At 41.2% G+C, this 25,748-nt stretch overlaps 1 protein-coding gene across 4 annotated transcripts in view; it reads right to left on the reverse strand.

Annotated features, from left to right (window-relative positions):
* myo3a (myosin IIIA) overlaps positions 1–25,748 on the reverse strand; it is a 279,588-nt gene that overhangs the window by 209,995 nt on the left and 43,845 nt on the right. For all 4 annotated transcript variants that reach the window (XM_029116287.2, XM_029116285.2, XM_029116286.2 and 1 more), the window contains exon 3: positions 18,937–19,071. In XM_029116287.2, the coding sequence (XP_028972120.2) occupies positions 18,937–19,071 (135 nt within the window). The remainder of the gene's footprint in view (positions 1–18,936; positions 19,072–25,748) is intronic.

Raw genomic sequence — 25,748 nt, forward strand, 5'->3', positions numbered from 1 at the left:
AGTTTGTCTGTCTCTGTCTACCATTTTCGTAAATAGTTTTGACTTTAGAAATCACACTTTGGGGTGCTCGTTCTGGATCCTAATCCTGCTCGGTTCGAGTATTTTTCCAAACAGGTTAACTGTGCACGGCCAGAGAGAGGGGTTGAGAAGGAGTGCCTGACTGGAGCTGAGACTCGTGCCTGATCAGTACAGGTTTCCCGTGGAAATTGAATTTGGAGGTAAGAGCACAATGCAGTCGGGATTAGGCCATTGGATATGTGTTAGGGCACTTTTTAATCTGCAGTTATATTATCTCACTTACGGGCCGACGGGTCTATTAACAGGTGTTAGAACACATTAATTGAGATAAGAGTGTTAGGACACTTTAGTTTGCGTTAGGGCGCAAGTACACGAGGGTTAGGGCTCCTTTTTGTGGTAGGACGCAAGTATATGTGTTAGGGCACATTATTTAGATTCAAATAGATCTTGCTTTTCACCACGTTAATTTTCTTTTGCCAGGTTTTTTCTGAACATGGGTAAGTGCGGCAGTAAACCATTAAACGTCCCTCGTAGTTACATTGGGCCAGCAGAGATAATGAAAGATAAGTATGGTGTTTGGACGTGAACAATTGTATCTCTGGGAGTATTTGGGATTTCCGAAAAATGCCAGCTTTAGCCAAAGACAGTTGCATGTGTTAAAAGAGCAGTTGGAGGAATACGAGATGGGGAAAATTAAGAAAATAGAGAAAAGGAGACGGAAAGTCTATTGGAAAGCTTATGGTATGTGGAAAGAAGAGACTGATAAAATATTTAGGCAGAGTAGTGTAGGGGCTACTGATTAATGTGTTCTGGCTTCTCCTACTAGAGTGGATGTGGACCTGGACTGCCCTCCGTCTGGCCGACCTCCCTCTTATACTGCTGTGCGAAAGTCTGCAGCTGTTCCTGAATCACGGGCAGAAATGCCACCGAAGCTGTCTCAAGATAGTCCCCCTCCTGCCCGGAAGATTTATCCTTCGCTCACGGCCGACCTTGGTGCAACGTCCCCAAATGCTGGGAGGACTAGGAGCGTTACATCGTTTGTGCAGCCTGAAGGTCGGTACCCGATGGTAGAAGTTGTGAATCCATCTGCAGGAGGTGAAGACCACACGCCCCCAACTATTTTCATCTACCGCCCATGGTCACCTGCCGACCTGAAAGACGTGGCCGCATCTCTCCCCAACCCGGAAAAAGAAGGAGGAGAGTAATTAAATCGTGTATTTCTCTAGATGTTTGAACAATATTAACCAAATATAGTTGAAATGGAAATGGTAATGATGAAAGCACTACAGCTAGGATGGGGAAGGGTGAAAGGAGACTGGACCGTGCAGAATGTCCCATATAATTGGGGCATGGATTCTCAATACAGGTTAACAATCATGGCGCTGTGTGGACGGATAGGTGTTTTTTTCCCGAGATGGATGAACTGGGAGAAAATGTCTGACTGCAAACAGAAACAGGGAGAAAGAGTCACAGACTATCGTAATAGACTTCATCATCATCATTTTATTCTGCTTATCCGGGGCCGGGTAGCGGGGGCAGAAGTCTAAGCAGAGATGCCCAGACTTCCCTCTCCCTAGACACTTCCTCCAGCTCTTCCGGGGGGACACCGAGGCGTTCCCAGGCCAGCCGGGAGACATAGTCCCTCCAGCGTGTCCTAGGTCTTCCCCGGGGTCTCCTCCTGGTGGGACGGGCCCGGAACACCTTTCCAGGAAGGCGTTCCGGAGACATCCGAAACAGATGCCCAAGCCACCTCAGCTGACCCCTCTCGATGTGGAGGAGCAGCGGCTCTACTTTGAGCTCCTCCCGGGTGACTGAGCTTTTCACCCTATCGCTAAGGGATCGCCCAGCCACCCTGCGGAGAAAGCTCATTTCGGCCGCTTGTATCCGGGATCTTGTCCTTTTGGTCATGACCCAAAGCTCATGACCATAGGTGAGAGTAGGAACGTAGATTGACCGGAATCGTAATAGACTTGAGAAAGAATTTGATATTCACAGCGGAATGGGCCGCAAACCAGATGGGGCTAATTATTCTCCCTGGGAAAAACAGTGTAAGATGAGGCTGATTACAGGTCTTCTCCCAGATTTACAGAAACATGTAAAGGAGCACTGTGTGGTATACCGGTCAAAAAACAGCTGGCTCCTCAACCACCAAAGCCGGCGGGCCCAGCTCCCCCTCCTCCTGTGAGATCTCTTCGATCACAACGCCAGGGCACACACCCTCTTCCTTCTGTTCGAGGTGTACCAAAAACAACTGATACCAGCTCTCAGTGATATGTGTCGGGTCCCCGCTGTGACAACAGCAACTTTATCAAATGTTTACAGAACAAGCGGGAACCCAGTGTGCCTGTATCTTTCTCTATTGCTGTTCTATTACATGATAGAAAGTCTAAGGCCTTCAAAAGCCGCACAGCAAACCCATCTAATCTAGTGCCTATTGCATGTCAAACTAAAATTACTGTGGGGACAAAAAGTAAGACTGGTTAAGTTAGCACTTTTAAACATCCGCTCACTTAAAAATAAATCACTTCTAGTCAACGAATTAATAACTAGATACAACCTGGATTTTATGTTTCTAAATGAAACTTGGCTAGAAGACAACTGCAGTGCAACAATTCTCAATGAAGCATCCCCTCCTAATTTTAATTTTATGAGTGTCTGCAGATCAATGAGGAGAGGTGGGGGAGTAGCTGCTCTTTTTAAAGATGTCTATCAATGTAAGCAAATATCATTTGGGAACTACCAGTCTTTTGAATATCTGGGTATTGTGTTAAAAGGTGTTCCTTGCATTTTACTTATCACTATTTACCGACCTCCTAAATACTCTCCAGCCTTTGCTGAGGAGTTTACAGAACTGTTATCAATATTTTCCTCAGAGTTTGACTGTTTTGCTATTGCTGGAGATTTTAACATTCACATAGATAATGCAGAAAACAATATGGCAAAAGAAATCAAAACAGTTTTAATAACTTTTGATCTGACTCAGCATGTACATGGACCCACACACTATCGTGGACACACTCTAGATTTACTTATCAGCAAGGGTATAAATATTTCATCAATTATTATTAAGGATGTAGCACTGTCTGATAATTTCTGTATTTTCTTTGATATATTGATCTCTCCTGCCATTGAAGTTAGATCTGTGTCTGTCAAGAAGAAATGCTTAAATGAGAACACTAGTGTACTATTTATGAAGGCCATATCTTTAACACCAAGCATATCTGCTGACTCTGTTGATTTTCTCCTTGATTCTTTTAACTCAAAGGTTAAGTGTAATTGATGATATTGCTCCTGTGAAAGTCAGGAAGAATGGTAGACAAAAAGCACCTTGGAGAAACTCGACAGCAGTGCAAAATATGAAAAGACAATGCAGAAAAGCAGAGCGCATGTGGCGAAAGACAAAACTTGTAGTCCATTACAACATCTACAAAGACACCATCCATGCTTTCAACATGGAATTAGGCAAAGCTAGACAGATTTTTTTCTCAAATATTATAAACAGAAATCTAAATAATACTCGCATTCTTTTCGCTACTGTCGATAGACTAACAAATCCCCCAAGCCAGATTCCCAGTGAAATGCTCTCAGACAGCAAGTGCAGTGAGTTTGCATTCTTTTTCTCTGAGAAAATCAATAATATCAGAAAGGTGATCAGCACATCCTCGAGTAGTGCTGGGGTCAGACAGATCCAACCACAACCTGACAAAGTGGTTACTATGTCTGATTTCGAAGAAATTGATTGCAAAGTTTTGGAAGAAACTGTTCAACACCTTCAAACATCAACATGTGCCCTTGACGCACTCCCCACATCTTTTTTCAAAAGTGTGTTAAACTGTTTAGAAGTAGATCTCATAAAAGTGGTAAATGCCTCACTTCTCTCTGGAAGTTTCCCAAACTCCCTGAAAACTGGTGTTGTCAAACCCCTCCTGAAAAAGAGCAATCTTGATAAGACCATATTAAACAACTATAGACCGATCTCAAATCTTCCTTTCATAGGCAAGATCATTGAAAAAGTTGTCTTCAATCAGCTGAACAAATTCTTAAGCTCAAACGGATACTTTGACAATTTTCAATCTGGTTTCCGACCGCATCACAGCACAGAGACAGCGCTCATTAAGATAATAAACGATATTCGCTTAAATACTGACTCAGGCAAATTATCAGTGCTGATACTACTTGATCTCACTGCTGCATTTGACACTGTCGATCACAACATACTTCTAGACAGGCTGGAAAACTGGGTGGGGCTCTCTGGGATAGTCCTAAAATGGTTCAGGTCATACTTAGAAGCAAGAGGGTATTATGTGAGTATAGGAGACCATAGGTCTGAGTGGACGTCCATGACATGCGGAGTTCCTCAAGGCTCAATTCTTGCGCCACTCCTATTCAACCTGTACATGCTCCCAATGAGCCAAATAATGAGAAAGAACCAAATCTCTTATCACAGCTATGCAGATGACACACAGATCTACTTAGCCCTATCGCCTAACGATTACAGCCCAATTGACTCCCTGCTCCAATGCATTGATGAAATAAATAGTTGGATGTGCCAAAACTTTCTTCAGTTAAACAAAGATAAAACTGAAGTTATTGCGTTTGGAAATAAAGATGAAGTTCTCAAGGTAAACGCGTACCTTCACTCTAAAGGTCAAACAACTAAAAATCAAGTCAGGAATCTCGGTGTGTCTCTAGAGTCAGACCTTAACTTCAGTAGTCATGTCAAAGCAATAACTAAATCAGCATACTATCATCTGAAAAATATTGCAAGAATTAGATGCTTTGTTTCTAGTCAAGACTTAGAAAAACTAGTGCATGCTTTCATCACCAGCAGGATGGATTATTGTAATGGACTCCTCACTGGCCTTCCCAAAAAGACCATAAGACAGTTGCAGCTCGTACAGAACGCCGCGGCCAGGATTCTCAGCAGAACCAGAAAATATGATCATATCACACCAGTCCTCAGGTCTTTACACTGGCTGCCAGTTACATATAGGATCGATTTTAAAGTATTACTACTGGTATATAAATTGTTCAAAGGCCTAGGACCTCAATACATTGCAGATATGCTCAATGAATATAAACCCAAACGAACACTCAGATCATTAGGATCACATCAGCTAGAAATACCAAGGGTTCACTCTAAGCAAGGAGAGTCTGCTTTTAGCTATTATGCCAGTCGCAGCTGGAACCAGCTTCCAGAAGAGATCAGATGTGCTCCTACAGTAGTCACATTCAAATCCAGACTCAAAACACATCTATTTTACTTTGCATTTAATGAATGAGCACTGTGCCACTGTCCGTCCGACTGTTTTCACTGTCCTTTATTTTTATAATTTTTTATTCTAAACTGTATTTGACTTTATATTCTTAACGGTTTTAATTTTTCTTTTTTCTTATTTCTGTAACAGTACCTCTGTCAAATGGATATTTAAATTGTTTTTATGTAAAGCACTTTGAATGACCATTGTGTATGAAATGTGCTATATAAATAAAATTGCCTTGCCTTGCCTTGCCTTGGACGAGGGCCGCATGGAAATCGTTTGGCCATATATCAAGCATGCTGAAAAAGTCTGCAAAGACCAAGAGGATAAAAGACATACCGATAAAAGGAAACGTGAAACGAAATTACAGATGGCCCAACTAGGTTTTTACAGCGGCTACGACCAAAGAGGCCGAGGACGAACACAGACTAGAGGCAGAGGACGAAGGTCTGCTAACCGCTACAACTATGACAAAGGTTGCCATCGTTATGGGTCGATTGAACATTGGGTTTGTGATTGTCCTGAAAAAGACACAAGGGAAGATGGACAAAGTAATAGAGACAATTCTAATTCCGGTGGATTTACAGTGAACAATCCAAGGGGAACTCGGAGGAACGAAAGCTACCAGGAGGAGGGGTTTTGACGGTCGGAGGGGGCAGGACAGGACACATCTACCGGTGAGATCAATCCATTACATGACCTCGCATATATTGATGTTATGCAGACACTCAATGTACAAGCATTTAGAGAAAACGTAGAGTACCAAGTTAAACCCACGATTTTTCTTACAATTAATGGTAAACAGAATTTTTGGTTGATTCTTGTGGGGGATATTCTGTCCTTCGAGCCCAGGAAAGGGACCCGCTTCCAAAATTGAGTGGTAGAACTATAATTACGGTAGGGGCTAGTGGAGGACAGACTACGGAGCGATTTACAACCCCTCTGTCGGTTGTAGACGACGAGGGCCAGCGTTATCCAAGACATTAATTTCTGTTTTCCAATTGTTGTCCAGTTAATTTGTTAGCCAGGGACTTGATGACACAGTTAGGGATCACACTAGAATGTTCAGACAAAGGCATGCGAATTTAAATGTACTGTTTCGCAAGCAGTTCAAAATGGTGTGCAGCCTGTTGATTATTGTTATTCATGGGATTTAGAAAATACAGGGCCTAGAGCTGTTTCACATGAGTTGGTAAATAAGGCGATGAATAAAGTAGAGAGGGGTTCAGCTCTGTTTATGGATATGGGCGACTTGCGTTGCTCGGCGAAAGTTTCAGAAAGACAGGATGTTAGTTTTGAGATAGTGTGTTTTTTTTGACGGGTGAATATGTATACTGGTCTTCAGAAGATTTTTGTGCATGGTCTGTGCGACATGTGAGAGGTGTCTCGCTTTTTTGATGTGGAGGGGTGAGACCCCCATGTCCCGCTCGCTAAACCTGTGTTTGGCACGTGGGCAAGCTTGGGTCCTTGGGTGAGGGGGTGCAATGAAGTAGTGGACTGGGTCCCTTGTCACATGGTGGGAGTGGAGTTTTCCGTGGCAGCCCAGGCCTGTAGAGAGAGGTTTGGGTGCACTGTTTTGGGTAAACGGGAAGTACATCTTGTGCCACATGATGACTGGGTCCGTCAGGTCTGTGCAGTCCAGGTGGCTGCTACAGATCCTAGGTTAGCGGAAGTTCCACCCTCCTTGTGGTCACAGCATAAATATGATGTTGGGTTGATTAACAATGCACAGCCTCTTGTAGTTACACCTAGTGGACCCCATAGACCATGCCAGGCTCAATACCCACTGAAAGCAGAGGCTATTGAAGGGATAGCTCCCGTATTTAAAGCATTGTTGGAGAAAGGCATCATTTTTCCATGTCCAAACAGCCCCTGTCTCACTCCTATTTTCCCAGTAAAGAAAGCCAAAGTTGTTGGACAACCTGTGGCTTGGCGATTTGTACAAGATCTAAAAAAAGTTAACAAGGCCGAATATGCACGCGCACCCATTGTATCTGATCCATATACAATTATGACCCAAGTCCCGAGCAATAGTAATTTCTTCTCTGTGGTCGACTTAGCTAACGCGTTCTTTAGCATTCCTGTGCACAAGGATTCACAATTTTGGTTCGCATTTGAATTCTCTGGCCAATTGTACACGTGGACGAGATTGCCTCAAGGTTATTGTGAATCTCATGCCGTGTTTGCATCCGCGCTAAAAGATAACTTGGAGGGGTTCCACTTTAAACATGGCAGTACCCTTATCTAATACGTTGATGATCTTCTTGTCTGTTCCACAGATAAGGAAACATGTGAAAAGGACACTGTGCTGTTGTTACAGTACTTGGCCTCGCAAGTTCATAAAGCCAGTTTGAATAAACTACAGTTTGTCCAGAAGGAAGTTATTTTCATGGCCATAAACTAACACCAGAGGGTAAAATTCTCAGTACAGACAGAATAGGAGCCCTTGTTGGCATCCCAAAACCTCTTACTAAAACTCTTTCTGGGCATGACAGGTTTCTGTAGACAATGGGTTTCTGAATATGCTTGTTTGGTACAGCCCTTGCAGGACATGGCCTATGGCCAGAAGCTTGCAATCACATGATTTAATTGTACCTAGAATTTCTAAACAAACAGTTGGCGGCAGGGCCTTTTCTCATAGAGCTCCACTCCTGTGGAATGATCTGCCAATTAAGGTTAGAAATGCAAACTCAGTGCAAACTTTCAAGTGTCTACTACAAACTCATCTCTACAGCACGGTTTATAATTAGGTGTAGCCTGGCCCGGGGGCGTGAAGGTGACCAGTAGGCTTGATACTGTCCACCCTTGCTGTCTTGCCAGGTGGGCTCTCGTCGCCACTGGGATGCCCTCCCTCCAATGCCCTTCGGGGGAAGAGTCACTGGCTTGTTGTTGACTCTCTATTGCGCACTTGTGCAGTTGGGCTGTACGCTGCTAGCATACTCGGCCCTCATTCAGGGGGGTTGCGGTTGGTGGGTGTCCCTTTGGTTGATGCCTGGCAATGTGGTTGGATTGATTTCCTGCCTGTTGGGCCCTGTCCGGGGCCTCCCCCGGGTAGGGCCACAGTGTCACCGGACCCCCCCGTCTCAGTTTCCAAGGTGTTACGCTGCTATATTATTGTGCTGGGGGACATGAGGGATGTACTACTAACTTTTCTCAGTTTCCTCCAATTTTAAATTTTAGAAGGAGATGAGGTCCTGGTCCACACCTGCGCATTACCTGGTTTGGGGGGACCGTTGCTGTCCCTGTCCTTGTCCACCTGGTCATACTTCTGACCTAGTCTAAAATCAAATAGACTCTGGATTTAGCCCAGAGAAATGTATTTATTATTCCAATTGGACTCTTAATATCTCACCCGGCACAGCCAGAAGAGGACTGGTCACCCCTCTGAGCCTGGGTCCTCTCTAGGTTTCTTCCTAAAATTCGACCTTCTTAGGAAAAAATTTCCTAGCCACTGAAATTCAACACCACTGTTGTTTGCTCTTTGGGGTTTAAGGCCGGGTGTCTCTGTAAAGCACTTTGTGACAACTGCTGTTGTAAAAAGGGCTTTATAAATAAATTTGATTCGTTTGGGCCTTTTCTCATGGTGTACAAATCTCTTTCCTTGCTTCATTAGGTGTCATATTTACAATCTGTCCATGATCATCATAATGCAGTTTGAAAAACCACACCATTGATATGACAACGACAATACTCAAAATCAGCAGGCACCCGATGGTGCATCTCATTCCTCCAGACCTCCTGAAGGGGTTCCATGGTCCTTGTCTCTCTTTCTCCATGGTCGCAGGCTGTGTTGGATTTGATGGTTACTAGCACCACAACCCACGCCGCCCTTAGGTAACTTCAAACTACCTATTTTTTCGCCGTATCTTCTAATGCTGGAGCCTTCTTACAGTGTGTTCAGCAACCTTGACCGCAGACTGAGTGACCAGTTGAACTTGGTTTGGACCCAACTAGCGTGGCTTGCTCCAGTGCTTTCTCTTGCAGTTCGTGATGACTACCCAGTCTCCAGGCTTGATGTTGTGCAGCGGGCCTTCAATGGGAGTTGGTAGGGCAGCTCTCACACTCCTGTGGATGTTGTTCAGAACCTTTGACAGATTAGTGCAGTATGTTAACATTGTATGAATCACATGTTCTGTGGTGAGGTCTGTGTGAGTAGGGGCGCCTAGGCCTGTGTTCATTGGTCTTCCAGTGATGACCTCATGAGGGGATAGGCCTGTTTTCACCCTGGGCCTTCCTCTCATGTATGTAAGCACAAGGGGGAGTGCTTTAACCCAGGTCAACTCTGTCTCTTCACACAACCTTGAGAGTTTCATTTTAATTGTTCCATTTTCTCTTTCCACTGCCCCTCCACTCTGCGGGTGGTAGGCACAGTGAGTCTTTAGATCAACTCCTAGGTACTCAGACATCTTCTGAATGGCTCCGTTCACAAAATGTGATCCATTGTCACTTGACAGTTTCTTAGGAATACCCCATCTGGGTATGATTTCTGTCAATAGTGCCTTAGCAACCGCTGTTGCATCAGTCTTCCCAGCCGGGAAAGCCTCAACCCATTTAGAAAACATATCAACAAACACAAAACAGTATTCTTTCCCTCGCAGGGGTTCAACTCAAAATCCATCATCATATGGTCAAAGGGGCCATATGGAGGATGGCTGGACTGGGGGACTGCTTGTCCCCACCCTACATTAAACCTCAAACACACTAGGCTTTTTGAACAAAAATGTTGAGCATAACTTGTAAAGCCCTGTGTGTACCAATACCTATTTACAATATTTACCATCCCCCCTTTTGAAGCGTGATCTTTTCCATGAGAGAACACCGCATAGAAATGAAACAGACATTTTGGGAAGCAGGGGTTGCCATTAGGACCGACCCAAACAGTATTCACATAGGATACCCCTGCTTTTTTCCAGGCGGTTCTCTCTTTAGGTGAAGTCTGAGATTGCGCTTCAACAAAGTCAGAGAGGGAGACTGTAGGGGTCAGATGGGTCATCTGCAGAGCAGATTGAGGGGGGACCTGAGCAGCAGCTTTGGCAGCTGCATCTGCTCTGCAATAACCAAGGGAAACAACATATCTGCCTGTAGTATGGGCCTCACATTTACATATGGCCACTTCCTTAGGTAATAAGACAGCTTCTAACAGATTCCGAATGAGTTGGCCATGTTGGATCAGTGTACCAGAAGAAGTAATGAATCCCCGCATGTACCAAAGTCATGTACAACACCAAAAGCATATCTACAGTCTGTGTAAATGGTAACACTTAGGCCCTCAGCCAGGATGCAAGCCAGAGTGAGAGCAAACAGTTCCGCAGCCTGAGCAGAGAGATGGTGTGACAGTCTGTGACCCTCAACCACATCATGATCAGTGACAATGGCATAACCTACATTATTGACAGCAGAAATAGGAGATTTACTAGCAGCCCCATCAACATAAAAAACAAGGTCACTATTGGGTAGAGGTTCATCAGACAAGTCATCACGAGGGGTACACTGTTGATTAATAGCAGAAAGGCAGTCGTGTGGCTCGCCTGCCTTTTCTGCTAAAACAGGACTCCATACAACAGTGACATGGGGTAACGACAGTAAAATGTTATGGTAATGCAGAAACCTAGCACCTGACAGATGACTAGTCTTGTGTTCTAACAAAATGGAGGCAACAGAGTGAGGAACTCGTAGCTCGAGCGACTGATAACACACCAGAGGCTGTGATCGCAAAACAGCATCTGCTGCCACTGCCACAGCCTTCAGACAATAGGGAAGACCTTGTGCTACAGCATCCAGTTTAGAAGAGGAGTATGCAATTGGCCTCAACTTATCCCCATGTTTCTGCATTAAGACTGAGGACATATAACCATCCTTCTCACACACTGCTTGAATAAACTTCTTAGGATCAGGGAGCCCTAAACTAGGAGAGGTAGCCAGGGCCTGTTTCAAAGAAGTAAAGGAAGCATCTCCCTCAGGAGTCCACACTACTCTATCAATCAATCAAATCAATCAAAATGTATTTATAAAGCGCTTTTTACAACAGCAGTTGTCACAAAGTGCTTTACAGAGACACCCGGCCTTAAACCCCAAGGAGCAAACAACAGCAGTGTTGAATTTCAGTGGCTAGGAAAAACTCCCTAAGAAGGTCGAATTTTAGGAAGAAACCTAGAGAGGACCCAGGCTCAGAGGGGTGACCAGTCCTCTTCTGGCTGTGCCGGGTGAGATATTAAGAGTCCAATTGGAATAATAAATAAATTTCTCTTGGCTAAATCCAGAGTATATTCGATTTTAGACTAGGTCAGAAGTATGACCAGGTGGACAAGGACAGGAACAGCAACGGTCCCCCCAAACCAGGTAATGCGCAGGTGTGGACCAGGACCTCATCTCCTTCTAAAATTAGCATCTTAAGATCGTAGGTTACGTGTAGGTATGTATGGCTGGATGATTTCAGCAAGGTAAGTAGGAGCAAGTCCATGTATCGATTTATAGGTTAACAGTTAAACCTTAAAATCAGCCCTAACCCTAACAGGCAGCCAGTGTAAGGAAGCTAGTACAGGAGTAATGTGTTCAAATCTTTTTTGTTCTAGTTAGGATTCTAGCAGCCGTGTGCAGCACTAATTTAAGTTTATTCATTGATTTGTCAGGGTAACCGGAAAGAAGAGCATTGCAGTAATCTAGTCTAGAAGTAACGAAAGCATGGATTAATTTTTCTGCATCAGTTTTTGATAGAAAGTTTCTAATTTTTGCAATGTTTCGAAGATGAAAATAAGCAACTCTTGAGACATATTTTTCATGTTCTTCAAATGAGAGGTCAGTGTCAAGGGTAACGCCAAGGTTTTTTTCAGTTTTTTGGGATACGACCATGCAGCCGTCGAGGTTCACATTGAGATCTTCTAACAACGCTCTTTGTTTTTTGGGTCCTAAAACAAGCATTTCTGTTTTCTTTGAGTTTACGAGCAAGAAATTCTCTGTCATCCACTTCCTAATATCTGAAACGCATGCTTCCAAAGTAGCTAATTTAGGGGCTTCTCCAAACGAACAGATACAGATAGGGCCCACATTTGAACAGACTCTGTTAATCTCTTGTGACATGATTAACTGCCCCCCAGATGGGGATTGCTATGTACTGACAAGCCCAGTGTTGAAGGATAATAAGTGGTATTGGACTCACCTAAATACAGGAGGGAGCACTATGTTTCCCTCCTCTTACTTTTCTCCCAAACATGGGATCAGGTGGAGGTGTTATGATAATGATTATTGCACTGTTACCATTTCCAAACCTCTAGGAGTAATCCAGGATTACTAGTGCCCAGAGACAGCCCAGAAACCTGAAGGATCTAGAGAAGGTCTGTATGGATGAGTGGGCCAAAATCCCTGCTTGTTCTCCCTACTCTATGCATGCATTGAATGCATTTAACCCCCAAATCTCCACCTGAACCATAAATGTAGTGTTATTCCAAGTGTGTTGCATTTGGGTATTATAGGGTATTCTCTGCTGCTTTCTTTCCTTCGTGAGACACGCTGCTGAAACGGATGCCTTTTTGGGAACCAAACTCAGATATAGATATAAGATATAGTTCGGCAATCAGCACCCCAAGGTTAAGCGGAGAAACACTTGTAAAATATTATCCTATTGAACAAATTAATCTTTTTCTTAAGGACATGGCCAATATGTACAGTGGATATAAACAGTCTACACACCCCTGTGAAAATGCCAGGTTTTTGTGATGTAAAAGAATGAGACAAAGATAAATCATGTCAGATTAGTTTTTTTCACTTTTAATGTGACCTAGAATGTGAACAATTCAATTGAAAAACAAACTGAAATCTTTGAGGGAGAAAAATTAAAAATATAAACCTTACAATAATCTGGTCGCATAAGTATGCACACCCTCTTATAACTGGGGATGTGGCTGTGTTCAGAATTAACCAATCAATTCAAACTCATGTTAAATTGAAGTCATTACACACCTGCCAAAAAAGTGACTCTGATTAATCACAAATAAAGTTCAACTTTTCAAGTCGGATTTTCCTGGCATTTTCTTAGTTGCATCACAGAGCAACAGCCAGGGTCTGCAGAAAGCTTCCAAAGCATTAGAGGGATCTCATTGTTGAAAGTTATCAGTAAGGAGAAGGGTACAAAATAATTTCCAAAGCATTAGATATACCATGGAACACAGTGAAGACAGTCATCTTCAAGTGGAGAAAATATGGCACAACAGAGACATTACCAAGAACTGGATGTCCCTCCAAAATTGATGAAAAGACGAGAAGAAAACTGGTCAGGAAGGCTTCCAAGAGGCCTACAGTAACATTAAAGGAACTGCAGGAATTTCTTTCAAGTACTGGCTGTGGCCTACATGTGACAATCTCCCATATTCTTCATATGAATGGGCCGTGGGGTAGGGTGGCAAGTTGGAAGACTTTTCTTACAAAGAAAAACATCCATGTCCGGCTGAAGTTTGCAAAAACAAACATCAAGTCCCCCAAAACCACGTGGGAAAATGTGTAATGGTCTGATGTACCCAAGGTTGAACTTTTTGGCCATAATTCCAAAATGTATGTTTGATGCAAAAACAACAGTGCACATCACCCAATGAACACCATACCCACAGTGAAGCATGGTGGTGGCAGCATCATGCTTTGGGGCTGTTTTTCTTCAGCCGGAACTGGGGCCTTAGTCAGGGTGGAGGGAAGTATGAACAGTTCCAAATACCAGGCAATTTTTGGCACAAAACCTTCAGGCGTCCGTTAGAAAGCTGAAGATGAAGTTCACCTTTCAGCATGGCAACAACCCAAAGCACACATTCAAATCCACATAAGCATGGTTTCACCAGAAGATTAACATTTTGGAATGGCCCAGCCAGAGCCCAGACCTGATTCCAATTGAATATCTGTGGGTTGATCTGAAGAGGGCTGTAGACAGGAGATGTCCTCACAATCTGACAGATTTGGAGCGCTTTTGCAAAGAAGAGTGGGCTAATATTGCTACGTCAAGATGTGCCATGCTTATATGAAAAAAAAGACTGCGTGCTGTAATAAAATCAAAAGCTGCTTCAACAAAGTATTAGTTTAGGGGTGTGCACACTTATGCAACAGGTTATTGTGAGTTTTTTTATTTAAATGTTTTCCCCCTCAAAGATTTCCAAAATTTTTTGTCATGGTTACTCCGGTTGAAGTAGCACGAGTTTGGTAAGAGATTTTTTCAAAATTATTTTTGATATAAATAGCTGAGAATTATATGTACACTATGTACATGGAGTTCCTCCATGTTGGTGGGTCTGATTCTGAAAGTACTTTCTATAGGAGTTGTTTTTGAAAAGTTCTGTTGCTATGGTTAGTCCGGTAGAAGTAGCTCGAGTTTGTTTAGAGATGTTTCTTTTTTTTTCAGATTTAAATTGCTGAGAATAGTGGAATATATGAAACACTCTAACTTGTTGGTAAAGTGGGTTGAATGGCAGCTGTTTGGGATATATTGCAAAAGAAAATCCTTGCTTTGGTTACTGCGGTTGCAATATCTCAAGTTTGGTAAGCGATATTAAAGTTTTTTTTTTTACATTCAAATAGCTGAGAAGTAGATGAAGATATGAAGTGCTCTAAATATCTGTCTCATTTGCAAAGTGGTCCAAATTGCAGATATTTGTAAAAAGTTGTGACATTTTGATAAATAAATTCTTTAAATTGCGGTAACTTTTGTTCTGAATTAAATGTTTTGGTAATTTTTTCACATTACAATAGTCGGCTATGTGAGGATGTTCACAAAGTAATTTGGAAAGGTTTTAAAGTAGGTTGTTTGCGGCAACTGTGACTTCAAAAAGTCATTAGAATGTTGGTGCAAACAATGGAAACATTCAAGTGAATTATGTTTTAAAAGTTTAATAAAAGTTAAATATCATTTTTTTTTATAAAAGATATCAAAAAGTTATGCAGCACAGACGAACTACGTATATCTCAGCAATCTGTCAGTAGAATATTTCATCAAACAATTTTATGCCCTCCCCAGACATCATATTGTGCAACAAATAATTTGTTTTCCTCATGATGTTCGCCTACTACAAAGAAACAAAGCCAACTTAATGGTCATAACCCGACCACCCGGTGTAGTTGGTGCTATAAATGGGACACATAATTGCGCAAATTATTGCAGCATCAAAAGATGAACGCGCATTTCTTTACAAGCTGCCAGACATATAAGAGGCTGAGAGTTAGCTGAACACTTGACTAGTCAGTATATCATCCTTGGTTTCAATATATTTTTATTTGAATATCATTATTTCAATATGGCAACATGACATCCTTCCACAGTACTGATGTTTTGATGAATTCACTGACAGAGACCCCTCCAATATCAGCCAATCGCTGTAGGCATAGTAAGTAAACTTGTTCGTGGAACATGACATCATCCTTAGCAACGGGGTCAACCCCGCTCTCTCTTAGCTTAAGACTTATCCCCATTCCTTAGTAAAAGTTGGTCTTAGCAGCTTTATGAATAGGTTTTAAGATGAAACTCTTAGCTAGGAACCTTTAGTGCTGTTTAGGAGTCCTCCTAGTGGTAAGATAAAATGTTTTGTGAATACAGACCAATTTATTTTGGTTTCATAAAATGTTCACTGTACAAAATACCCAATATTGTTGACATGATTGGTTCTTGCTGCAGTGTTGCACCTCCTGGGGAATTAGGCATATTGACAAAGAATAAACATTCTAGGTCAATCAGGGTGGAAATAGTGTCACTGTGAAAAAAAAAAGAATTAGGGTGTGGCCTGTGGTGCCCCTGTGGAGGAATGGGGTCCAGTGCCTGTGGGGTAGGTATACATGGTCTATATTTTCATTTTGCCATAATGTAATGCACACATGAAGTTCATGGATGCATTTGTTTTACACTGGTCAGCCATTTTGCCTTCCATCTTGTATTTTTTCTCTTAGCTGTGCACACCCTATAGGGAGACATGTACAAGACATGTATGCTGCTGGACAGGTCAGAGTTATTGTTGAGCGGATGTAACGTTTTATAGGTTTCATGAAATGTTCACTGTAAAAATCCAAGATGGTGGACATTATAAGTTCTTTAGGCAATTATGTACCTCCTGGGGAATGAGGCATGTATCAAAAGAATCAGCATTCTAGGTCAGTTTGGGGTGGAAATGTCATCAATGTGGAATAAATGCATTAGGCGTGGCCAGTGGCACCCCCAATGGGAGAACCGGGTTGGGTGTCTGTGTGGTAGGTATAGGTGGTCAATATTTTCATTGTGCCATAATATTACACCAAACATTTTTTATTCTTAAATACTTTTTACACTGATCAGCCCCTTTGTCCGCCGTCTTGTATTTGTTCTCTTGGCTATACACACCCTATAGGGAGACATGTACAAGATACATGTATGACCCTGGACATGTCAATCAGAGTAAATATAGATTTTATGTATATTTCTGTATGTTTCATGAAATTGTCACTGTAGAAGTAAATCCAAGATGGCAGACGTGATCAGTCCTTGATTAATTTTTGTACCTCCTGGGAAATGAGGCATGCATACAAAGAACCAGCATTCTAGGTCAATCAGGGTGGAAATAATTGTGGAAAAAATGCATTAAGGCGTGACCTGTGGCACCCCCTATGGAGGAATCGGGTCGAGTCTCTATGTGGATAATAAAACAAGTCTGTATTTTCATTGTGCCACAATGTAATGCACACAAGAAGTGTAGGTATTCATACGTTTTACACTGGTCAGCCATTTTGTCCAGCATCTTGAAATATATCTCTTAACCTTTACCACCCTACAGGGAGACATCTAAATAAGACACAGGTATGCTGATTGCCAGGTTAATCCGAGTTACTGTTGATTTTAAGTATATTTTGATAGGTTTCATATAATGTTCACTGTACAAAATATCCAAGATGTTGGACCTGATTGGTTCTTGATGCAGTGTTGCACCTCCTGGGGGAATAGGCATGTAGACAACTAATCAGCATTCTAGGTCAATCAGGGTTGAAATAGTGTCATTGTGGAAAAAATGTATTAGGGCATGGCCTGTGGCACCCCCTTTGGAGGAACTGGGTCCAGTGTCTGTGTGGTAGGTTGTTGTGGAAATTCTTGAACTGATGTATACTTGGTCCTATACATGTATGAATAGGTTACTAGTTAAAGGTACTGAGTCCCCATGTTTGGATAAGAAAAGGAATGTAGGAGAGGGGATCTGGTGTTTAGGGTTCACAAGGTATACATGGTCTATATTTTAATTGTGCCATAATGTAATGCACACATAAATTTTATAGATGCATTTGTTTTATACAGGACAGCCATTTTGTCCACCACCTTGCAATGTATCTCTTATTTCTTTTTACCCTGAGGCATGATTGAGACACTTCTATGCCAAAGGGCATGTCAAACAGTCTTATTCTTGATTTTAAGTCATTTTGTATAGGTTTTGCAAAAGAAATGAGGTATGTACATACATTATCATCTTTCTAGGTCAATTGAGGTGGAAATGGCATCATTGTGAAAAAAAGAATGTGGGTGTGGCCTGTGGCGCCTCTTGTGGAGGGAAAGATGATTTACAGTACCCTTCACTGTCACGGTGCCTCCTGTGATCACGCCAGCCTCCAACTACTAGCTCCGCATTCATCGGACACCCTGGACTCTCCACTATTACACACACCTGTTCCTCATCACATCACCCTGGACTTCCCATCACTAGGCACACCAGATCCTCATTACTAGAGCTTATAACTGCTCTTCACAGCCTTCTCTTCAAGTGAAAACATTGCAGTGCATTTGTCGATTGTATTGATGAAAAACAGTAACATGTAATATGTTTGCTTAATTGATTATAGGTGATCGTTGGTATTTTGCTTTGTGAATAATTATTTCGCCTAATGCATTTGTAGAATCTTACTCTTCAGTAAAATAAGCAGAGAACATTCAAATAGAGATGATAGGATGTGTATGCGATTTTGTTTTTCTCTCCTAATGAAAATAATAACAGTCTAATAGGATGGTTGAATTGGTGATGGCCAACGAATTTCTGGTACTTCTTTCTTGATTTTTTTTAATTTTAGATTCACATTTGATGAATTAGCCTACACAAGAATGCTGAATCTCCTATTGAAAAACAGTAAAGTGTGATACGTCGTTGAATTGTCAAGTAGCCTAAATCATTTGTATTATGTTTCAATAATAGCCTACTCAAACTGTTGAATGGTCATGGAAATCTTGTATTTCATTTGTAAGTTAATTCAAATTCAACCAAAACTCTATCATTCATCTGGAAGTATCATGTATTCATCCATTGATGTCATTTATTCAGTGAGGAGTGTTTAGTGCCTGGGTACCATTTGGGTACCAACAGTGCTTTGGGCTATTGACGATTAAGTCCGAAAACAGGGTAAATAGTCTCTAAATAGCATTTAAAAATTGCAGTTTTATTTTAATTACAAACGCCAATTCCTGAAGGCATTTGGTGGTTCTAGTGTTAAAGGCAACAAAGAAATTCACTGCATTAAGTATTTTTAATAAATGGGAAACTAATTTCATGTGTGTTTTCATGGAAAATAAGAACATTTCTAAGTGACCCCAACTTTTGAACTGTAGTGTACAGTATATACCTATGTTCACATGTTACTTAGCCCTCTGTCCACATTAATGTACACAGAAAAACATTGTAGGCCTTACCTCAAGAACTAGCCACAACTGGTCACCGTTTTTGACATCCTTCTGGTAGTACATTCCAAAGAACCTGACCACATTGGAGTGATCAGAGAGGGCCTTGAGAATATTGTACTCTGCTTCAATCTCCTCATCAATATCCTGCAGATCAAAAAGCAACATGGGTCAATATTGTAAAACAAAGAATGTGCCATTCCATGGACATGAATTACATTTTTAATGCTTTTTTTTTATTAAGCCATATGAAAGGTATAGTCCAATCACATTAGTATATTGAAGAAAGCAGTGTGTTAAAACCATGACTAGCCTATAAAATATAGGTTTTATTAGCTTGAGACAGTGGGGAAAGAGATTGCTTTGCTGACAGAGTATTTGGCTGGTTTTAAACCCATTCATTAGCAGTATACAGTGGGGAGAGGAAGTATTTGATACACTGCCGATTTTGCAGGTTTTCCTACTTACAAAGCATGTCGAGGTCTGTAATTTTTATCATAGGTACACTTCAACTGTGAGAGACGGAATCTAAAAGAAAATCCAGAAAATCACATTGTATGATTTTTGAATAATTAATTTGCATTTTATGGCATGACATAAGTATTTGATCACCTATCAACCAGTAAGAATTCCATCTCTCACAGACCTGTTCGTTTTTCTTTAAGAAGCCCTCCTGTTCTCCAATCATTACCTGTATTAACTGCACCTGTTTGAACTCGTTACCTGTATAAAAGACACCTGTCCACATACTCAATCAAACAGACTCCAACCTCTCCACAATGGCCAAGACCAGACAGCTGTGTAAGGACATCAGGGATTAAATTGTAGACCTCCACAAGGCTGGGATGGGCTACAGGACAATAGGCAAGCAGCTTGGTGAGAAGGCAACAACTGTTGGCGCAATTATTAGAAAATGGAAGAAGTTCAGGATGACGTCAGTCTCCCTCGGTCTGGGGCTCCATGCAAGATCTCACCTTGTGGGGCATCAATGATCATGAGGAAGGTGAGGGATGAGCCCAGAACTACACGGCTGGACCTGGTCAATGACCTGAAGAGAGCTGGGACCACAGTCTCAAAGCAAACCATTAGTAACACACTACGCCGCCATGGATTAAAATCCTGCGGCGCACGCAAGGTCCCCCTGCTCAAGCCAGCGCAAGTCCAGGCCTGTCTGAAGTTTGCCAATGACCATCTGGATGATCCAGAGGAGGAATGGGAGAAGGTCATGGGGTCTGATGAGACAAAAATGTAGCTTTTTGGTCTAAACTCCACTCGCTGTGTTTGGATGAATACAACCCCAAGAACACCATCCCAACCGTGAAGCATGGAGGGGGAAACATCATTCTTTGGGTATGCTTTTCTGCAAAGGGGACAGGACGACTGCCCCATATTGAGAGGAGAATGGATGGGGCCATGTATCGCGAAATCTTGAAGAGCATTGAAGATGGGTCGTGGCTGGGTCTTCCAGCATGACAACGGCCCAAAACACACAGGACAATTAAGGACTGGACCCCAGCCTTACTGTTTTTAAAACCTGACTAAAAGCCCACCTCTACTCCTTGGCTTTGAACTCAGTATGAGAGTCCTATATTGCTTTTTAGTGATTGATTGTTTTATTTATTGATAACATTTTCCTTTTTTCATGTGAATGTACAGCATTTTGGTCAACCTGTTTGTTTTTAAATGTGCTTTATAAATAAAGTTGGATTGGATTAGGAGCTTCTTTTAACGGTAGACTCCTAAATACGACTACAACAACTTTTAGGAGACATGGCTATACAGTTGTTTTCAAAGGTTTGCATACCCTTGGAGAATTGGTAATATATGTACCATTTGTAAAGAAAACATGGGTGAGCAGGCAAAACATTTGTTATGGGATCTTATGGTGTCAAACTTTTCATTTTAAATATCCCAATGTTTTAGATTAACTAATCTGTTATTCAAATGGCCCCAGCATTTAAATTCTCTCTTTGCCTAAAAAAAGTTGTGAATATTGTAAAGCATAAGAGAAATAACAGCCCAGTCTTCCACGAGGAAGCTAAATATCTCTATAAAATAATTCACTTCATTTGCTACTTCACCATAAACCAGACAACCAACTATAATCGAAGCATTAGCAATTTTGTTAACCGTACACCCATATTCGGAGATCTTAACTTTAGTATTATGACTTTGAGATGCCACTCTTATAGCCCTCAGCACTTTGCCGTGTACTTCAAACTCCTTAGCAAAGTCTGGACCTCTGTTGACTATGCTGAAAATGTTTTTATTCAGATTATACCACTCGTAAACACAGAGCAATGGTTTAAATGCACCCTGTTCAAAAGTGCTACCGCCTTGAGTATCTGTATGTATGGGTTATTTCTGAGTAGAATAGATCTGTAATAGTGAATTGATTGGATCGTAAATATATTTTAAGTTATTATCACTAGTTTTGATCTCGCCCTCTAAATTCTTTGGTAGTCTATGAAGCCTTTCAACGGCTGAATAAGTATACCCGAGTAATTTAAGGCAGAATGCATCGTTTGTTCTTGCTGACATAATTTAGGTCAGTTCAAATACATAACCTCTTCCGACTAACAAGGATTACTGACCAAAAAGTTTGTAACACTCCTCCGGGGCGGAGCTATAACCAGACCCAGCCCTAAGCAGCAGCTGTCGTGGACACCTTAGGAAGACACCGCCCCTTGGGATTTATTTATTTACGATCTCAGGAACTTTCACTGATCACTACACATGACACTCTCACACCACTCGTTGAGATTTATGTATTTGTGACATACACTGTATGGGACCACTGTGGAGGTTCACGCCACAGGTGTCATTTGTATATTCAGCTCCCATGGCTAAAATGTACAACTTCGAAAATGTTCCATCCGCAATGTCATGCTGATCCATCAGCTGCTTAAACTGTGATGAGTTCTATAAACATTAAGAAAACGCTTCTTTGGAACATTGTATATTTCTGGAACGTATCGTTTCATTCGTTCCACCGGTCTGCTACCGATTTCGTAAGTCTGGGTTGTCACGTTGTGTATCATTAAGCACAGGTGCCATCTCTTGATTCTTATACAGAGTAAAAAAACGATTTCAACTGCAAACCAGGAGAATTCTAACTTTTATTTATTGTAAACTCTCAGAGAATGAACCAACGGTAACTTCTGCTCAACCCCAACACACCAACCACCCTTGCATATAAAGAAACCCACACCACCAGTTGCACACCCTCTTTTCCCAGAGAATGAAGCCCAGGAAAAACCTACTCTCAACCCCCCTTGCTCTGCTCCTCTCCATCTTTCATTTCAAGACTAACTTAGAACAACCTAATCATAAAACACTTTTATTAATCACCCCCACCTAACCCCTTGGAAAAACACAACTGTTAACAACATAAATTAACCACCATTAAAAAGTCATTTTTCTTAATCCTTTTGACCTAAACCCTTTCATCCCCCTGAATCATCTGCTCTACCCCTCCCTCTCTAACCGGACATGTACCCCCCAGAAAAACAACTGATACCTTCCGGTCATAAATCAAAAATCATTTTCTCACACATGAAGCTGCCAAAAGGTCAAAGCAATAAATCACTTCTGAAAACCACCATATACACGTTCATCTTCTATAGCGCTTATGGTTGTGACCATTGTTGTGGAAATTCTTGAACTGATGTATACTTGGTCCTATACATGTATAAATGGGTTACTAGTTAAAGGTACTGAGTCCCCATGTTTGGATGAGAAAAGGAATGTAGGAGAGGGGGATCTGGTATTTGCCTATCATTGACTGGTATCAGCAGATTAAAGGGTTACTTGTAAATCTGCCCATCTGTATAACTCATCAGGGCATCTATTGTCTGTCCGGATTCTGTTAGAGCTCTTTAGAGTTCAAGAGGTTACCCATCTTGGCCCTTGTGAGGTATTTTTAGAACAAAGGGAATGTACTTTATTGACAAGACAGATGGGCAGCAACAGTAATAAATACAAACTGTTCATGTATCTACTTTAGAGACTTATTTTTGTAAGCGTTTGACGCCACTATGTGCAAATAAACTGTTCATTGTGCAAGATAATTTTCTCTGTCCTTACTCCTTTAAAAGTTCTGATCAATGAAATTACCATCACACCATAAAGCTCTATTTTGTTCTCATCACTCCACATTACAATGTATTAGAAGCTGTGAGGCATGTCAAGGTGTCGTCGGGCATATTGTAACTGGGCTTTTATGTGGCAATGGTGCAGTAAAGGATTCTTTCTGGCAACTCAACCATGCAGCTCATTTTTGTTCAAGTATTGTGCTCCTTGAAACAACCACATTCTCTTTTTCCAGAGCAGCCTGTATTTCTCATGAGGTTACCTGTGAGTTTTGTCAGAAATCTTTCTTACCTTGTTATGCAGTTCTATTAACAGTTATTTTCTGCTCCCAAAGACATAGTATCTAGCCTGCTCAGCGCATCCATGTGAGAGCTAACAAACTCACTGGTTATTTATACACACAGACACTAATTGCAATTTAAAAAGCCACAGGTGTGGGGAATTCACCTTTACTTACCATTTTCACCAGTGTATGTCACCTTGTGTGTCTGTAACAAGGCCAAACATTTAAGGGTATATAAACTTTTGATAAGGGTCTTTTGGGTGATATGATCACTATCCTTTAATAAAAAACAAATATTTTGCCATAATTTCACAATTTCTGCCAAGGTATGCAAACTTTTGAGCACAAGTGTATATCCTAAAACCAGACATATCTAAAACTCTCCTCCAAATAGTAATTGGCATTGCTTTACCTTGGCAAACAATGAACACAAAGGACAGGAACTGTCCCACTTAATCAATGCAAAAAGGACAATTATTTCTACAATGTTCTCGTAAAGTTTGATCCATAACCCATACAGTATAATTAAGCATATCAGCCTATTCTGACTTTTATTTGGAACAGGTAAATGCCCACAAAATCATGCATATTCACACCAGTTTCACACCTCTCCAGGTGAGCTCAGGAGGGTGGGGATGATAGCCCACACCTGGTGTCCCAGGTCTTCAGAGAAGCAAATGTTATGCTTGTCTTCATCAATTACTTCCACGCTTCCTCAACAGACATTTCTCATTAGACTACAATTACACTGATTTAAGTGGTTTACTTTCTACCCTTTTATAATTCTCAATAAATACTGTTGTGTAATTTGTCAAGTAAGTGTATGAAGGTGTTAGTTGATGCCAGTATTGTAAGTAGAAGATGCATGCATTACCATTGCACATGATAGTGGCGTTACATAGGCAGACAATTGAGACAATTACACGAGCAGAGGGAACATACATACAGCTATGGAAAAAATGGAGACAAAAAAGTTGAAAAGGAAACTTTTGAGTGAGGAACAGAAGCGTTCAATTTTCAGTGGTCTCTTAATTCTGTTCCTCACTCAAAACCTTCCTATTTGACTTTGTTGGAATAGAAAGAAAAAGGTGCAGTGATTTCTTAATTTTTTCAGGAGCTGTATATGACGGGGATGATGACTAGATGGGAATCAGGTGTGTATAATTAATGAGACAGGAGTGCGAGATGATGAACTGGGCGGTGGTATCAGAAGGTCGGTGACGTAAAATGTCGAAGCCTTCCCAAAACTGGGGCGGAAGAGGCAGCAGATGGCGCAGTCATCACATTCAGTGAATAGCAGGTGAGGGCTTACTAGCCAGCTGTTTTTACAATTATCAATGTAATTATTTATAATTTAAGTACAGTCCCACTTCCAAAAAAGTTGGGATGCTGTGTAAAATGCAAATAAAACCAGAATGCAATGATGTGCAATACATTTATCCCTATCTTTAATTGAAAATAGTACAAAGACAACATAACAAATGTTGAAACTGAGAAATGTTGTTGTTGATATTAACCTTTCAGTTTGACATTTTGGTCAATAAAATACTGTTATGTTTAAGTCCCATTTTTTAACCTATGGTGGACAAAACATATATCAAATAAGGCTAAAAGGCCATATCAAAATGTTTTGTTTACAATGTTGATTCACATGGAACCTGATTCAATGCACCTTAACGTTTTGTCAAGCAGTTTTACTCATATGGATGGAAATATCAGCTTTAATTGTAAGAACGAGGTGGAGAACAGATGATTCAAAAACATAGTTAGTTAACAAATTAGCTAGTTTACAAATAGATGGTTTTATCAAATTAGGGAGAGCCCGGAGATGTGGATATACCACCACAATCTTTGCCTGTGCGTATGTACTGGGATGATACACTTTCAGATGTCTTTTGATGATATCTGAAAGCGCATCATGAAAAGAAAAAACAGAGAACCTCCTTTTCCAAAATCCTCCATTCCATCTATGGTAGTTAAATAAGTGGTTGAATAATACTGTCAAAAAGATAATTTTTAGTCTTGTTTTTGTCAACCAAAATGAAAAGTATTTTTCGACTTTTCTGTTCCAATTCAGTCAGTTATATCAACAACCCTCGAAGTGACCTGATTTCATTAACCTTTTATGCACGTAGTTTCAAAACAGCCATTCCGAAAACGATACCTGTTGGGCCAAGTTAGAACTCTAAGGTATACTGCATCAAACAGGTAGAGCTCAGAACACTGAACAGTGTTTCAGAGCATTGTGTTCATTTGTCCTATCTCTAGAGTGGTTGAGGAGCTGCAGCAAAAAGAAAAAATTGAGATTAAGTTTCAAATGAAATTCGGGAAACAATCTTTGACCATATCATCAATCATGGCTTGTCCTTTAGAAAGGTTGGACAAAGGGTCCAGCCCATCCTGAGTTGGAGCACTGTGGCATCTACAGGTGCTGGTCATAAAATTTTAA

Source organism: Esox lucius, chromosome 21 (genome assembly GCF_011004845.1).
Source record: "Esox lucius isolate fEsoLuc1 chromosome 21, fEsoLuc1.pri, whole genome shotgun sequence".
NCBI lineage: Eukaryota > Metazoa > Chordata > Actinopteri > Esociformes > Esocidae > Esox > Esox lucius.